Source organism: Phycodurus eques, chromosome 1 (assembly GCF_024500275.1).
Source record: "Phycodurus eques isolate BA_2022a chromosome 1, UOR_Pequ_1.1, whole genome shotgun sequence".
NCBI classification, from domain to species: domain Eukaryota; kingdom Metazoa; phylum Chordata; class Actinopteri; order Syngnathiformes; family Syngnathidae; genus Phycodurus; species Phycodurus eques.
In genome coordinates, this window is record NC_084525.1 from 5,817,601 (window position 1) to 5,835,067 (window position 17,467).

General features: G+C 42.8%; 2 protein-coding genes and 1 non-coding gene across 3 annotated transcripts; 1 reads left to right on the forward strand and 2 right to left on the reverse strand.

The window, feature by feature from the left end:
* Nucleotides 1-2,385: 2,385 nt before the first annotated feature.
* Nucleotides 2,386-6,265, reverse strand: ppdpfa (pancreatic progenitor cell differentiation and proliferation factor a). Its single transcript, XM_061674015.1, has 5 exons — nucleotides 6,084-6,265; nucleotides 4,505-4,614; nucleotides 3,470-3,547; nucleotides 3,321-3,393; nucleotides 2,386-2,790 (listed from the first exon to the last, which is right to left on the reverse strand). Exons 2-5 carry the CDS (start codon nucleotides 4,557-4,559, stop codon nucleotides 2,643-2,645), a joined length of 354 nt encoding a protein of 117 aa, XP_061529999.1. The 5' UTR covers nucleotides 4,560-4,614; nucleotides 6,084-6,265; the 3' UTR covers nucleotides 2,386-2,642.
* A 241-nt stretch (nucleotides 6,266-6,506) lies between these two features.
* Nucleotides 6,507-6,578, forward strand: trnae-cuc (transfer RNA glutamic acid (anticodon CUC)). The gene has a single exon. It is a non-coding gene; the product is annotated as a tRNA-Glu (tRNA).
* Nucleotides 6,579-9,064: 2,486 nt separating this feature from the next.
* LOC133399039 (tumor protein D54-like) lies at nucleotides 9,065-16,619 on the reverse strand. The gene is made up of 9 exons (XM_061670154.1): nucleotides 16,544-16,619; nucleotides 14,858-14,970; nucleotides 14,627-14,775; nucleotides 14,447-14,494; nucleotides 14,042-14,143; nucleotides 10,637-10,663; nucleotides 10,508-10,543; nucleotides 10,379-10,427; nucleotides 9,065-9,795 (listed from the first exon to the last, which is right to left on the reverse strand). The coding sequence occupies exons 1-9, from the start codon at nucleotides 16,554-16,556 to the stop codon at nucleotides 9,784-9,786; spliced, it is 549 nt and encodes a 182-aa protein (XP_061526138.1). The 5' UTR covers nucleotides 16,557-16,619; the 3' UTR covers nucleotides 9,065-9,783.
* Between the last annotated feature and the right edge of the window lie 848 nt (nucleotides 16,620-17,467).

Genomic DNA, 17,467 nt, shown 5'->3' on the forward strand with positions numbered 1-17,467 from the left:
CCGAAAGATGGAGGCGAGAGTCCGACTGCATGCATTCCAATGAGAGGAAGAAACTGCACTTTGGCTTTTAAGCACATTTGCCCATCCCAGACACAGAAGAAAAAAAGCTTTTCATTAGCCATATGCCTGAAAGTCTGCATAAATGTTTTCTCTAAATGTGTAGAACATCCACAATTAGAAAAAAGAAGAGCTTCTGTTCCTAATCCCTGCCTGAGTTTGACATTTCTTGCCATTAGGACAATTGCATGACCATGTTTTGTTTTCCAACGTACAGTCGGGTTGTTGTCGTGCGATAGTGTGAGTCTTGTGAACTTTCCCCTAGAAAACTCAGAGACCCCGCCTCCTCCTTCCCCTCGGCTGCGGCTGTAGATGGGAGATTCCCGTTTGACCTTGCTGACACCGGACTGTTTTTACTTGGCTAGGATCGTGGGGGCATTTTTTTTATTTTTTTTTATCTCCAATTCGTCCGCCAGGAATAGAGCAGCTTTTACGGGCAGGGGGCCGAAGGGCAGGCAAACAATAAATTGGGACTTTTACACGGCAATCGTCACAGTAGGAAGCAGCAGAGCTTTCCCAGACCTGACCGAAACACCCTTTCTCCAATCTGAGCAGACTTTGTCCAGTGTGCTTTGTCAGCTGGCCCAATGTTCTTTTGTTTCTCAGAAATGTTTGCGCATATGGGGCGGCATGGCGAATAAGTGGTTAATAGGTCAGCCTCACAGTTCCGAGGTTGGGGGTTTGAATCTTTGCTGTGGCTTTCCTGTGTGGATGTTGCTTTGAAAGTAGCAATTGTCAAACAAGTACAGTGGAAACTCGATTTAAAGGAGACTAATAGGGGGAAACTTACCTCACTGGGGCAAGAAAGGGGGCATTTTGAGTTCCCACTGGGCACTATTTTCCGTCTGTTAAATCGGGGTCCATTAAATCGAGGTTCAACCTGTTGCTTGAAGTGATACATCGCGACTCGAGACGCTTTTGCTCTGCTGAATGGAAATGTTTATATCCCATTATTAAACATAACTAGACACGGTGCACTGCACCTCCCGTATAACTGGAAATGGAAAGAGAGAGCTTTTTTTGTGTTTGCAGCATTTTGTGCTTGCGCCGCAACAGCTCTTCCATTCCCCAGTGTGCGTATCGAGTCTGTGAACAGGAGCGACCTGCTGATTGGATGGCTCGGCCTAATCTCGGCCACGGGATCGGTGAGAGGAAGGACAGGTGTCTTTTTGAACCACCAATTAATTGCAGTTTACCTGCGCTATGGAAGATGGGTGGACATTTATTCCAACAACCAATGTAGGATCGATTTTTTTTTGTTTTGTTCAGAATCAGAATCAGAATCATCTTTATTTGCCAAGTATGTCCAAAACACACAAGGAATTTGTCTCCGGTAGTTGGAGCCGCTCTAGTACAACAAACAGTCAAAAAACAAACAGTTTGTTTGTTTCCACTTGATCTTGGTAATCTGAAATGCAATCCATCTATTGTATTTAGTTGTACAATGGCTGATTGATTGATCGATGGAATTATACAAATCAGGGATTGTCACAGGTTTTAATTGATCAATGAACATTCCGTTGTCGGGGGGAAATTGCATCGGGTCGAAAAAGACAGTCGAGGTCAGAGGTTGTGTTGATGTGTTTATTTGTAGGAGTACAGAAGTGGGTAGAGTGGCCACAAATTGTACTCATGTAAGATGTTTGCCCATTTGTTACTTTGGAATAAAATGGTGCAAGTAATAGTACGAAGTAGCCCTCCAAATAATCACCTGAGTAAGCAGTGGGGGAAAAAAAACAAACTACTCAAGTACTGAGTAAAAGGTAGGTAACCAGTTTTTTTGGTTAAATGTTTTGTAGGTATGCATATTGACATGCGGTTGCTTCAATTCAGCGTTTATTGTGAGCATGAATTTGGAGTAAAATCAAACATAGAAAACAAAATCACGGCTGTTCACATTTATTGTGGCCCACATGCGAGTTATGGATTCCCACAGAACCATGATGACTGTGAAAATCATAAATGTATAATCACGGTAATTATACATGTTTATGGGATGTGATGAGGTGAAATGATTCGATTGTAGCCTATATCACCTATATATTACAATGATTGCATTCCGACTACTTGAATGGCAGCAAGACTTGCTTACAGTATGACCCACAAATGTTTCGCAGCTGCCTCTCTCCGTTTAAGACTGGATTTAATTCTCTTTCACTTTACTTTTGCAAATTTGGTGGCGCATTGTGTCAGCACAATGGATCATGGCCAATCAATGTCGCCAAACCACACAAGACAGCTTGCGTTATGAAACAACTGCTCTGCTGAGGTCATGCAGTTAAGAGCTTCACAGGCAGGGTCCCAAAAATACGGTGCGGACAGCAATAGTGTAGTTTTCTCTTTTTATTTTTATCAACATTGGGAAATCACAAGAAGAAAACAGATGAAAAACATTACCTTGTTTTTTTGTTTGTTTTTGTTTTGGTCGTCGTACAAATAAAACTATACAGGCAAAAACAAAAAGGCTATCTATTTACTGCAAAAAAGCGAGTCATCGTCACCGCCACCATCTCCATCTGGACCGCGATAGCAAGTTGGCAGTGACAAAACCACAGGAGGAGGATGAAGATGAGGGCAAAGGGCCTCTAGGAAGAGGAAGAGGAGGAGGCCGGCGGAGGCAGGCTTGAGGCCTCAAACTTCCCGATGTCGCCGCTTTCGCTGAGCTGTCGCTTCAGAAGCATTTCCCTTGCGATGCAGGTCACCTGACCATTGGCCAATGTGTAGCTTCCGTTTCTGGAAGCACACAACCGAAGCAACAGTTGAGCGTCAACCGTAAACAAAAATAACTACCGGCCTGATGTACTAAGATCCCAAATTGCGTGTTAACTCACTAGCAGATTGCAGGTGCTGTGGCGAAAGGTGTAAAAGAGGCAGAGACTGCTGTATTTAAAACTATGTTTTAGTCATCTAGTCTTGAGTACGTGGTCATCGGATGTATGTGTAAAAACCTGGGACAGAACGCCCAAGAAACAGCTTTGGGAGAGGTCAGCATCAATTTATATAGTGCGCTGAAATGACCCACACGCAAGGAGTTGGAAGGAGTTTTGACATAGGCGATATAACCACACTGCACGTGCCACAATAATCTATTTGCATCTAACTTCCGCCAGAGCACACAAAATGAGCTGTGCTGGAAGTTTGCCCATTTGGCAGACCCAATCCTGGATGTGCCCGGCTAGTAGATCAGCTGTTTGCATGACCAATCAAGTTTTTGCACACCCAAAACTTTAGCACATCAGGCCGTTCCCTTCACTTAAGCTTACTTTGGGGTTTCGGCTCCGGGTTTTGCAAAGAAAAAGGAGGTCCACCAGTGCCCTGAGTCTTGTCTCGGAAGTCCTGTGGGGAGCACACATCACACTTACAGATAGTGTGCAAGAACAGCCACCCCAAAAAAAGTGCTAGTGCTCCGTACCAGGGTGGTGTGGGATGACCTCTCCTGAGTACTCAGCACTGCTGCATGAGCTGCTGCTGGAGGTGGAGCCGATGCGCCCTGCAAAGCACACGCATTCACGTTCATTGTATGCAGCAGAGTGGATCCTCGCCTGGTTTCAGCGAGTTACGTCAGCGTGCGAGTGTACGGGTGTGAGCTGTGGTTGACAGCGGCTGCGGCACGAGCGCGTGCTCATGCTGTTCTTCGGGTGTTCAATTAGCAGCTGAGCAGTGCATCCTCCACCGTGGGTCTCCTTTCCCACGTGCGAGGGCATTACAGTAAGTATACTGAAAAAATTCATTTAAAAGAAAAAAATGATTGTTTCAAAAAATTACACTACAGTCTCCCACAAATAACGAACCGCGATACAGCAGGGGAACACTGCCATGTTTTTGTTCTCATTCCATAACGCTCTAAGATGCCACAAGATGGTGCCAGTCTCCTGGCTAATAGGAAAGTAGTACTTGGCCAAGGAAGTATGTTGAAGGAAGCTTTGTATGTTCAGGGAGGAGCTAAGTTTTAGCCTGGGTTGTTAGTGGAAGCGTGCGCCCTACTGGGGTATTTTTTTGTTTTGTTATGTCAAATCATCTGTAGGACTGTTATTTTTAAAGGTAATGTAAGATTAGTTGGAAAATGATATAAAATTGTTTTGCAATCATAGTTTGTGGTATATTACAGGTTTAAGTGTTAATAAAGGCAATGACTCTACAGCAGACCCCGGCTATTCGCAAGGGGATAGGGCACATGTCCAATCGCAAATTGCAGAATGACGCTTATTATAATAGCCATTAATTCCCCCCCCCCCCCCAAAAAAAACAAAATCAGCATATAGGTGAATCCACAAATGTCAAACCACGAATAAATGGGTGTTCACTGTCTAAAGGGGGTTTCAATTAATCGTGTTTTTTTTTTTTTTTTGCTACAAAGCTCTGTCTCGATCCCCTGTGACTGGTGGGCTTTTAGTGTATATAGAATACAGTAAAAAGGTGTGATATGTGCTGAAGGCCTGCGACTTACTTCTGTAGTAATCATGGGTGGCAACGAGGGAGCCGCTTGATGGAATCGCTGCCATTTTCTCCGACCTGAGATGGAAAACCGCTTAACCGATGGATAAAAACCGTGGGGACCTGAGGGCCAGAGAACGCAACATGAGTTTGCAGTGATCCAAAAACAATACATCTGTGTTACATATTCTCTTCTTTTCGACAGACTCTTATGGCAGCATGTCAGCTGTATTGCAGTTTTTTTCGTTTTATATAATACTGTTCACCTTTGTTACACAATGTTTAAAATAAATTACTTTTATTACAAATGCAAGCTATTAATGTTTTTTTTTTTTAATTGTTTAAATTACATTTAGACTAATAACATTCCTCCTAAATGCTGCTCTTGCATTTGTTTGTACCGTGTTGTTTCGGTATTAAGGATTTCATTGTACGGTAGAGGGGAAACATGTTTCCCTACTGTTAAACTGTTTTTTTTTTTGGGGGGGGGGGGGGTGAGTGGGGGGTGGGGGGAGTTTCTGAGTTCACAGAAAAATGTAAAGGGGTTGTAGTATTTTCAATCGGAAGGCCAGCTTGGAGTCTTAAGGAGCAGATGAAGGCATTGCAGCTTAACTCGACATGATAAGCAGATGGCTTTGGGGATTTCAAGGAGCAGGTGAGTCCACGACGTACTGCGCATGATGCATAAACAAGCCCGCTTATACAGCTGCCCAAATAAACATTGATGAATAAAAGCACTGTTGTATGCAGGGAAACCATAAGCTTCCACTGTTATTGTTATATCAAAAATATAAATGGGATATATATGTTATATAAAAAAAGAAGACCCAAATGCAACATGGGGGGCCGGGATATAGTTGTGGCCAGGAAATGCTAATATACAGTATGACCACAAGGTATCTTAACCTTGTGCATGAAATACTAATTTGTGATAACGAGGTAGGTACAATGTGCAAGTTAAATATTTATAATGTATGCACTAAATACTCATTTGTGGCTATGGGGTAGGTATAACGTGCCCACGTTATATGTATTTCGTGAGCACAAAATACTCAATAATACAGCCCCAAATACTAAGTTGTGGCAAAGGGGTTTCAGGTAGAACGCTCGCACAATATAGGTATAAAGTGAGCAAGAAATATGAATTTGTGGACTGGACAGTTGGGAAGGTAAACAAATGGAGCGCACAGTCTGTCGAAACGCTTGAGTAGAGCTTGAGGCTGGAGATGAAGACAATGGACCGGGATATTCTCATCGACTTTTATTTTAGGCTGGGGATGAGCTACAAAGACATTGCGAAAAGCCTCACTTGGCCAGAAATGTGCAAGGAAACCGAGATCCATAAAAAAAAAAAAAGACTTTTGATCGTTGCTCATGTACAACGTTAAGGACGTCGTGTATTGTCGTTTCTCGCGCACCATTTTCTTAACCCACACGTCCAAGTTGCTCACGGGGATTCTATTAAAACCACAAATGAACATTTCGCTCGCACGTTCCTCCAGTTTTGAGGCCACGGTTTCTTCCCCCCCAACGCCCCTGATGTCACATCTGGCGCTGCGTAAACAAGTCAAGTCGATACTTGCGGGCCTTACCCTTGGCTTGAGATCGGGAGGCTGTTGTTGGCCGCTGGTGCGGTTGGAAGGTTCGGATGGCAGAAGAGCTGCTCAGTGGTTCGAAGGGCCCATTTGTGGATCGGCGGCGACGGTGTTGACCTTCTCTCGGTCACTCGACGGCAGAGTCTGGCGCAGAAGGGCGGACGGGTTGCTTTTAATCGCGGGCGGGCGGGCGGGCGGGGACTGTGGCGAGGCGTGGACGCGAAACGTGACCGTGTGGATCGCCTGTGAGAACACGGTGACGTCACAGACCCAAATAAATCGCTTTTGTCAACAAGCTGGAGCTGCTAACTGGAACACACCGCCCTAAATGGCATATAAACGCTAAAACCAATACACGGTAAACCGGAAGCGTTTGCAAGCATTTATTTATCTTATCTTATTGCTACTTAGGTCTGTATATCCCTGGTGGTCTAGTGGTTAGGATTCGGCGCTCTCACCGCCGCGGCCCGGGTTCGATTCCCGGTCAGGGAAGTGTACTTTTCCCGCACCGCTTGTGACAATCTTTTTTAATGGGACTAATAGTTTCCCTCTAGTCGCCGGTAATAACGGTGAAACCAATCATTCCGATTAGAAGTTTTCCACACAGCTCTGGAAAAAAAATTATAGAGCATCACAAACAGAAAGAGAGTCATGATTGGTGCAGATTGTAATTGACATGTTGGTGACGGGAACAGGGGTGATAAAGAAGTGATGGGTAAGTTCAGCATCCAGGAAAGGAATTTGGAGGGAGAGATGGTGGTAGACTTTGCAGTGAACGCTTTCTTCCAGAAGAGGCGGGAACATAGGGTGACGTACAAGAGCGGAGGTAGAAGCATGCAAGTGTATTACATCTTGTGCAGACGATGTAATCTAAAGGAGGTTACTGAGTGTAAAGTAGTGGTAGGGGAGAGTGTGGCTGGACAGCATAGGATGGCGGTGTATAAGATGACTGGTGGTGCGGAGGAAGATTAAGAAGACAATCAGAATCATCTTTATTTGCCAAGTATGTCAAAAAAGGCAGAGCAGAGAACCATGTCACGAAAGCTGAGAAAGGAAGAATGTTATGCGGATTTTCAGGAAGAGGTGAGACAGGCTCTCAGTGGACAGGATGAGCTTCCAGAAGACTGGACCACGACAGCGGAGGTGATCAGACAGAACGGCATAGAGTACTTGGTGTATCTTTTGGTATGAAGAGGAGAAGGAGACTTGTTGGTGGAATCTCAAAGTACAGGAAATCATACAAGGAAAGAGGTTAGATAAGAAGAAGTGGGACACTGAGAGGAAAAAGGAATACATTGAGATACGACGTAGAGCGCAAACAAGAGCCATATGATGACATGTATGCCAGGTTGGACACTAAAGAAGGAGAAAATGATCTCTACAGGTTGGCCAGACAGAGGGATAGAGATGGGAAGGGTGTGCAGCAGGTTAGGGTGATTAAGGATAGAGATGGAAATCTGTTGACTGGTGCCAGCAGCGTGCTGGATAGATGGAAAAAATAATGTGGAAAATGAGAGAGAAGGAAGAGTAGACAAGGACCAGGAAGTTAGAAAGAAACTAAAGTGGATGGAAAATGGAAAAGGAGTTGGTCCTGATGGAGGTATGAAAGCATCTAGGAGAGGTGGGTGTGTAGTTTTTGACCAGGTTGTTCCAACAGAATTCTAGCGGGTGAGAAGATGCCTGAGGAATGGGAGAAAGGTGTGCTGGTGCCCATTTTTAAGAACAAGGGTGATGTGCAGATCTGTGGGAACTATAGAGGAATAAAGTTGATGAGCCACACAATGAAGTTATAGAAGAGTAGTGGAGGCTAGACTCAGAACAGAAGTGAGTATTTGCGAGCAACAGTATGGTTTCATGCCTAGAAAGAGTACCACAGATGCATTATTTGCCTTGAGGATGTTGATGGAAAAGTACAGAGAAGGTCAGAAGGAGCTACATTGTGTCTTTGTAGATCTAGAGAAAGCCTATGACAGAGTACCCAGAGAGGAACTGTGGTATTGTGGCAGAGAAGTATGTTAGAATAATACAGGACATGTATGAGGGCAGCAGAACAGCTGTGAGGTCTGCTGTAGGTGTGACAGAGGAGTTTAAGGTGGAGGTAGGATTGCATCAGGGATCAGCCCTGAGCCCCTTCCTGTTTGCGGTGGTGATGGATAGGCTGACTGATGAGGTTAGACTGAAATCCCCGTGGACCATGATGTTTGCAGATGACATTATGATCTGCAGTGAAAGCAGGGAGCAGGTGGAGGAACAGTTAGAAAGATGGAGGCATGCACTGGAAAGCAGAGGAATGAAGATTAGCCGAAGTAAGACAGAATAAATGTGCATGAATGAGAGGGGTGGTGGGGGGAGAGTGAGGCTACAGGGAGAAGAGATAGCAAGGGTGGAGGACTTGAAATACTTGAGTCAACCGTCCAGAGCAATGGTGAGTGTGGTCAGGAAGTGAAGAAACGGCTCCACACAGGTTGGAACGGGTGAAGGAAGGTGTCAAGTGTGTTATGTGACAGAAGACTCTCTGCTAGGATGAAGGGCAAAGTTTATAAAACAGTGGTGAGGCCAGCCATGATGTACGGATTAGAGACAGTGACACTGAAGAGACGACAGGAAGCAGAGCTGGAGGTGGCGGAAATAAAGATGTTGAGGTTCGGTCTCGGAGTGACCAGGTTGGATAAAATTAGAAATGAGCTCATCAGGGGGACAGCCAAATTTCGATGTTTTGGAGACAAAGTTAGATAGAGCAGACTTCGATAGTTTGGACACATCCAGAGGAGAAATAGTGAGTATATTGGTAGACGGATGATGAGGATGGAGCTGCCAGGCAAGAACTCGACGAAGCCCAAATAGAAGGTTGGTAGATGTAGTGAGGTCAGTTGGTGTTAGAGAGGAGGAAGGAGGAGACAGGTTTACATCGAAAAGGATGACACGCTGTGGTGACCCCTAACGGGACAAGCCGAAAGGAAAAGAAGAAGATGTTTGAGTAAAATGAATGTTTTTGTTTAATTCCATAAACTACTGACAATGTAACGCCCACATTCTAAAGACCAAATTCCAAAAGGTCCAGTGTTGTTTTGGAATCGTATTCCCCCCCCCCCCCACTGTTGCATTTAAAACAACAGTGCTGGTTCAATCACTTAAAACACACAGGATATAAAACTAAGAAAAATAAGCTCTAACCAGTCGTCCACCGTGCCGCCGACTAAATATCAAAAAGGACAATTTTCAACCTTGGTGAACAATAAAGAATTATAATATTTTCGATTATTGGAAGAAATAAAGAAATAATACCCAAAGCATAATTGTATTATAGCTCGGGCTGTAAGAGTAAAAATCAGTTTATTACATAGCTTGGTTTTAAAGAGCTATAAAAATCCTTACCAACAGTTGCCACAGATAGCCATCATCCATCTCACCTATTGTTTATAAAATATAATGTACTGTACTGAAATTCCATGATTCACTTCACTTTGGATACAGTAAGAGAACAAAATGCAAAAAAAAAAAAAAACAAGGGCACATTCAATGACATTTAAAATGAAACATACACAGCTTAAATCTTTTCTTTTTAGGAAAGTGCAACATGTTGGTACTGTTGCTGGTATATTACATTTCACGGAAAAACAACATAACTGGAAAACATCATTCTGACGTGGTGAAGAACATGGATCTTCTTTCAAAGCCAGATGTTTCAGACTGCCAGTCATCTTCTCTTCTGGAAAAAAATACATGCCTGTGATTCTCAAACATTTGACACAATGTACCACCTCAAAATACTTAGCTCTCCAAGTACCAGCAAATGACCAAATACAATATTAAAATACGGTAATGTCGTAGGCTTAATTGTTTATCAATAATGATGTAGTGTTCCCCACCCCCCTTAAAAATTACAAGGACAAAAAAAAATACTTCATGATTCATTTGTAATGTACTGCACGAAAGGTAAATAAAAAGTGTACTTAAATACTGTTTTTTAAAAACAAACAGTTCCTAAAGATTGAATGCAAATCTATTGTACTGTACTTAAAAGTTAAATACAACTGAACTGTACTTAAGAATGTAGTAGTTGAAAAGTTAAAAATGTACTCTACTGGATTTAAAAAAAAAAAAGTTAAAACAGGCTGTATGTATGCCTCACTACAAGATTCATCCTAATACATCTGATTGCACTGCATGTTTTAATTATTATTATTTTTTAATTTAATTCAGTGATTCTTCCACGTACCACTACAGAGCACTCGCATTCCACTTGTGGTACTCATACTACACTTTGAGCATCACTGCCTTAATCGACTCACCTTCACACTGCCAACCATTTCCTCCAAAGACTTGAATGTAGAGGAGTGTCTTAGAAGAAAAAGTTGTTCAGATTTTCTTGAATTTGTGACTGCAGTAAAGTTTGAAAAATTGCATTGCCACATAGTCACCTCATAGATGGCACACTCATGGTGTGGCTCAGCGTGCTTTCATGACATGAGAGAGATGTATATTAGACAGTTGAGCATTATCCTGACATGTATTAAACTGTATATAGTATGTATGCTCGCAAAGCTTACCGTGGTGGGCTCGGAAGAGGCAGAGCTCTGTGTTTGCAGCGTGAACACACACACAAAAAACAGAAGCACAAATGAATAACTAGCTTTGGTGTCATTTCATTTTACTCGACCTTGGGTGGAGCAGAAGTTGGACACTCGAGTCACATGACTTGAATTAAGTCATACGGTGCCACGAAAAAGTATTGGCCCCCTTCTCAAATGCATATATTTTTGCATCGTATCCTCACTTTAATGTTTAAGATCATCAAACATGTAAATATCAGACAACGATAACCCAAGTAAACGTAGAATGCTGTTTTTAAATGGAGATTTTATTTATTAAGGGGGGGAAAACTATTCAACGCTAACGGAATCACATTCAGACGCTCACTCATCCAATCCAATTGAGATAATTTAACGGCCTCGCAGACAATCGGAAACTGTAAAAGTGTAACACCCATTCACATAACACAACTGCATGGTCGCTACTTGCTATATTGTCTGTCCTTTCACTGTTACAGAAGGCCGTTTGGTGAATTTGTTGACGGCTGATGTGAGGATTTAAGGCTGCTTTTCAGCGGGCGTTACCAGATTTCTTTTTTTTTAGGATGGGTGCGTTTGTTATATTTGAGGATAAACGTCCATATTTTGACCGTGCGACCCGTCTCATTTTTATTAAGATATTGCCACACGGTGGTGTGTCCATCATGCACGCTCGTTTGCTGCATGATGGACACACCACCTGTTGATTAATTAATTAATCGTCCTTTTGCTATCACCATCACTGCAAAGTGGTCAAGTTGACGCAGTGACTAGTTGACTAGTCGGTTCGACCCCTACTGTGATGCGGAGTACAGGGAGGGAGGGAGCGTAAAAAATTATCCATTTTGGATTCAAAGAGTATACTTTTGATGAAAGCGAGAGAAGGAGAATGCCGTAAAATAAACAAAGTTCATACCACCCAAGCAATGCATGCACATAATGCAGCAATAATAAAGAATTTACAATTGCCTCTTCCGAAGAATCCGTATTTTTCCCCACTCACTGTCCTTCAAAACTGAATAAAAATGTTGTAGAATCATCACATACAAGGGGCTGCATACTTTATATCGAAGTGACGGTTTTGGCTGTTGTAATGCTGAATTCCAGTGTAGGGCGCGACAGAATTGACGTATTATAGGTTTCAGTTCGTATGCGAGTCAAGCCAAGTGAGTGAATACTTGTGGCAATATAGTGTAGGTGCCACGGAGCAAGATACACTTGCTTGGCCCAAATAATAACTTGACTGGACTTGCTTGAAATTTAGTGGAGACCCCACTTGCTCAATTTTTGCCACAGTAAAATGGGACATTCTTTAAACTCGAAGATCCCTCAGGCGGCACTGCATCAAAAACCGACATCAATGTGTAAAGGATATCACCACATGGGCTCAGGAACACTTCAGAAAACCAATGTCAGTAAATACAGTTCGGCGCTACATCCGTAAGTGCAACTTGAAACTCTACTATGCAAAGCAAAACCCATTCATCAACAACACCCAGAAACGCCGCCGGCTTCTCTGGGCCCGAGCTCATCTAAGATGGACTGATGCAAAGTGGCAAAGTGTTCCGTGGTCTGACGAGCCCACATTTCAAATTGTTTTTGGATATTATGGACATCGTGTCCTCCGGGCCAAAGAGGAAAAGATCCATCCGGACTGTTATGGACGCAAAGTTCAAAAGCCAGCATCTGTGATGGTATGGGGCTGTGTTAGTGCCAATGGCAGGGGTAACTTACACATCTGTGAAGGCACCATTAATGCTGAAAGGTACATACAGGTTTTGGAGAAACCAATGCTGCCATCCAAGCAACATCTTTTTCATGGACGCCCCTGCTTATTTCAGCAAGGCAATGCCAAACCACATTCTGCACGTGTTACAACAGCGTGGCTTCGTAGTAAAAGAGTGCAGGTACTAGATTGGCCTGCCTGCAGTCCAGACCTGTCTCCCATTGAAAATGTGTGGCACATTATAAAGCCTAAAATACGGCAACGGAGACCCCGAACTATTGAACAGCTGAAGCTGTACATCAAGCAAGAATGGGAAAGAATTCCACCTACAAAGCTTCAACAATTAGTGTCCTCAGTTCCCAAATGTTAATTGAATGTTGTTAAAATAAAAGCTAATGTAACACACTGGTAAACATGATCCTGTCCCAGCTTTTATGGAACGTGTTGCAGCCATAAAATTCTAAGTTCATGATTATTTGCTAAAAAACAATAACGTTTATCAGTTTGAACATTAAATAGCTTGTCTTTGTAGTGTATTCAATTAAATATAGGTTGAACATGATTTGCATATCATCGTATTCTGTTTTTATTTATGTTTAACACAACGTCCCAACTTCATTGGAATTGGGGTTGTACTTTCACAGGCCAATTTGTCAGCTAGACGTTATAATTTTATTCCCCCTCCTCCTGCTGTGGCTGCTGCGAATTAAATACAGTATCAGGGTCATTTGTCAACAATCCAACAAATATTTGAGGTGGATGTGCTCGACAGTAGAGAAACCCAGTCTGACGACAGATGGACCAACACCCCCACACACACTGTCAGGTTCAGTTTTTTTTGCTTTTTGGTGATGTTATTTTCCCTGTGTCTTGCCTGGTTCATTGGGGGGGGAAGCCTCCTAGCAGCACCTGCTTGGTATTTCCGTGCCGCTCCAGTAGAAGGAAGGTGCTGGAATATCGCCCTTCAAGCTGCTTTGCCTGTCGCCATATCTGTTGTTTAACCTCGCTAATTACTTGTATCTGTTGGCTTTTTGTTTCGTCGTTTTCAGAATTACGTAAGGTGTGTTTGTTTCTTTTTTTCCCCTAGTGTAGGTAAGATTCTATTTTTTGTACTTTTACCAGTGCCTCTCTTCCAATGGGGTTTTGTCCACCTCTTTTTGTTTGCAATTTATCTACATGTACGCCGACCTTTTGTCGTCATTTTTTACGTTTTCGTTACTTTGACTTGCGCTTCAAGTCGTGTGTGTTCTTTTGGTTCAATAAAGCCTGAGCAATTGTTCAACCTTGAAGTGATTCATCCTTTGGTGGCTTGCAGATGTTAACACACCCCTGTGAGAAAATGCCTTCTGCAAACCCGATAATGGAGGGCCGAGTCTGTCCCTTTAGAAGTGCCTACTAGCGCTCTTGTCTGTACAACAACGACACTACTTACGACATTCACTTAACTTATCCTCCTGACCCACAGGTTCCCCTGGATTCATTTTGATTAATTGAAAAAAAACTTAACCTTTTTGTGGTTGGTGGCGCAACCCTAAACAAAGTAAAGTTTTGTCATGGTTTCAGTTCAGGTTAGTAGCAGTCAATCACTTTCTCCCACTCGGACGTATCCTGGCATCTATTGTTTACAACCATTATGAAAAGGAGCCATTGGAGGGTACCTCATCTGCGTCAGCCTCCTGGTGATGACCACACCCATGTTGGACAATGCAGAAGAAGTCACATGACCTGCATGAGCAATACCTTCCTTGGTCCTCACACATCTACAGCCAAAAGGAAATGGAAGGGATAAGAAGCGGAAGAAAGAGTGTCTACTTGACACACACAAAGGTAACAGAAGGCCTGCACATACGCTTCATGCCGGACCTCCTGCTAATACCGCTGTTCCTTGTACTAATTCAGGCTGTAAGGCTATTAACAGAGCACCAATCCTATTGGACTCAGAAAATCCAATCACTAGGTCCTTTGAGGGAACCTTAACATGTGAGCACCTGACAAAAACAACAGGGAGTCCCAAATACGATGAATGTCACGTTCTTTTTCAAGAAGGAGAAGCAAACGCTCACACGTTGGAGTTGTTGATGTCATCCAGGACTGCAGAGGCTGTGAGATACCTGCAAAAACAAACATTTTGACACATCCTGACACTAATTAGAAGATAATTCCTGGTTGCGTAATCACAAGCAGGTATGAGTAGCAATGAAAACGGTGATCTAATGGTTCAAACACGTGATGAGCGCACTCACGGTGAAGAGGTCTGCACCTCTTGCCAGCCTTTGGACAGGTTCTCTTTGAGGTTACTGAGAGGGCCCATACCCAGCTGCCTCCTGATATCTGCAGCATCTCCCTCTTTGGTCAGCAACACCTGCCTAAGAGTCTGAATTTCCTCTTCCATCTGTTAACAAAAACACACACAAGATGAATTCAATGAGGGTGAGGGCAGTTTGGTGACACCTTCCAAAAAAATGAAGTCTCACCTTGGCAAGTTCAAACCTCAGATTGTCTTTCTCCACATCGCTTAGATCTGTGGGGGGGAATCCATTTCCTGGCATGCTGGAGGAGAAACTCATGGATGAAGTCCCGCCAAAACCTTTAGCAGAATGAGAGATGGGTCATCACCATATCGATTAATCAATACCGGGAACGCCATACCACACTAAATTTCATTTTGAAAATCAATTAATTGTACGGATATTAGTATTTGAATTATTCGCAGTTGTTATCATACAAAAGGTAATAAATGTTTCTAAGAAAAGAAAAATTCTGCGGTAACACTTCAAAAGTCAAAATGTCTTTATGATTGTGTCCCAAATGAAAAGAAAATCCTCACTATGCATTTTCAATGAAAACTACCACAAATGTATCTTAGTGTCTGAAGAGTTAAGAGCGGGTTGTTTTACAAATGGTCCTTCAATGTCACTCAAGCTATCTTTACCATTAATGTCACTGGAGGGAGCCGCCTGATGTTCCTTACACCAGAGGGCTCTCTGATCTGAAGTGCCAGGATGTGGCAGCCATTTTGCATTTACACGATGGCAGACAGTAAAATAGATGGTGTTATTTCTGAGGTATGTATGAATTTGTGAAAGTGTCAGAACAATTGGATGGGCTCTATTTTGTAGACGTGCCTCTGCGGCGGGGCCCAAATGCCGGCGTATCTTGATTATCCTGCAAGAGCAAGGCTCCCTGCACATGTTTGCCAATTTGGCAGACTAGTCTGCACCAAATTGTGTGTTCCGGCAAATTGTGTGCTCCGGCCCTTGGACATGTGCCTGCTGGAGTGACAATTTGGTGGCAGCAAGCCAATCTAAATTCAAGGTAGACTGCTGTTCTAACACGATTTTTGTGAATTTGATCAGGGCACAGGCAGACGGATATTGAGCTCCGCATACATGTTTAAGTCACCAGCAGTTATCACCAGCTCCTTCTGTGTGCCCGCTCACACTGTACGTTGCCACAGCAGAGCTGGAGTAGTGAAAAGGCTCCACTCACGCACACATCGCTGCAATTACGCATGGTCCCCTTCAGCATCGATATGTCCCCATACGAGACTGTGAGTGCACCACATTTAAAGGGAATGTGAGGAGCCGCTTTGATTGACCAATTCATTTGAAATAATCCGAATTTCTGTGTTTAGTAAGCTTTCCGTTGATACCAAACCTTTGAAAATAGGATAAAGATGAAGAAAGTTATGAAAGCTTGAAACTCAGATTCCATTTTTTTTTTAAATAAAAAATCACACCTAAAATTTTGACCCCCATTGACTTTGCATTAAGATGTCGACCATAAATTGATCCATTTTCACCGGAGTTTAAAGAGTCGTGACTTTCTTCATATTTGTGACAGGAAAATGATACTTATATCACTGGGAAAGGTCTTGAAAAACATATTTCCGATAATGCTCGTGTAAATGAATTAAACTTGAAAAATGTGTACACATACCTACTGAAATTGAGTCAATAGACACAGATAGAGCTGTCCACAGTGCTGATCTCTGTGCTAGTTGTGGCTAGTGGCTAATACTACCTGTTGTACACAGTCATGCTAATGTTAGCTCAGGCAGACGGCACAGATCAGTAAAAGAAAAACAAAAACAAAAAAGAAACTACTGCACTTAGCATATGTGACTAGAGATATAAAACAAACGGGTGAGGTGATCTTACCCGGTCGGTCCATGGCGTGTTGTCGGGTTTCGAACAAGGCTCGTCTGTGTGACTGTTTCCATCCAATCAGCCCAAGTGGGACAGCAGCGGGAGGCGCATGCGCATGCGCACGCACGCACGCACGCACGCAAAGGATCACTCAGGCTATTAATGGAAATACATTACACACACGAGAGATCTTTCGCTCTGTGTGTGTGTGTGTGTGTGAGATGTTTTTTGGTTTGAGTGAGAAATGTTTGCGTGTGTGTGTGAGTTTTTGCATGAGTGAGTATTTGTTGGTCGTGAGAGGTTTTTGGGTGAGGTGAGTAGTTGTGTGTGAGTGAGGATTTCATGTGAGAGGGTTTTTGATTAGTGTGAGAGGTTTGGGTGGATGTGATTTTTTTTAGTGTGTGTGAGAGTGTTTTGTCATTTTTTTTTGGGTGCAGAGGAGATATTTTTTTTTGGTTCATGTGAAGTTTTGTGGGGTAAATGTGAGGGTTTTTTTTGATGAGTGTAACAAGTTTAAATATGGATGTGAGAGGTTTTTGGGTGTATGCGAGTTTTTTGGTTAGTGTGAGAATTTCTTTTAGTGCATGTGAGAGGTAAAAAAAATTTTACAGCACCGTCTTCTATCTTGTGCCTTTCGTAGCCAAAGTAATTGTTTGTAGTTGTAATACGTGAAGTGAGCAAATACATTTTGTTCTTTTAGCAAAAAAAAAGAAACGTCACGAGAAATAAAGTCCTATTTCTCATAACTCATTCAGTACGGTAATTGAAAACAAGGGACTTGTCTCCATCTGCTGGCAATGGACTTCCACAAATCACCTTCACAAGCCCACAAAGACTACTTTTGTTTCATTTTCAATGCATAGGAGATGGGCACTGCAAAACTAAAATAATATTAACCTGTTTGCGTTACTTTGGTCAGACACAGAGTGTCTGAAT

Bases quoted from the DNA above. Each gene is read 5' to 3' on its own strand.
- ppdpfa (XM_061674015.1), bottom strand. From the start codon at position 4,559: ATGGCAGCGATTCCATCAAGCGGCTCCCTCGTTGCCACCCATGATTAC. The intron at 3,394-3,469 runs GTACGGAGCACT...TGCTCCCCACAG, and splicing joins GGTCATCCCACACCACCCTG to GACTTCCGAGACAAGACTCA. The intron at 2,791-3,320 runs GTAAGCTTAAGT...GTGTGCTTCCAG, and splicing joins CCCGGAGCCGAAACCCCAAA to AAACGGAAGCTACACATTGG.
- LOC133399039 (XM_061670154.1), bottom strand. The intron at 10,664-14,041 runs GTACCCTCCAAT...CTGCAAACACAG, and splicing joins AGGAGGCTGACGCAGATGAG to AGCTCTGCCTCTTCCGAGCC. The intron at 10,544-10,636 runs GTAAGCTTTGCG...ATGTCATGAAAG, and splicing joins CCTCTTCCGAGCCCACCACG to CACGCTGAGCCACACCATGA.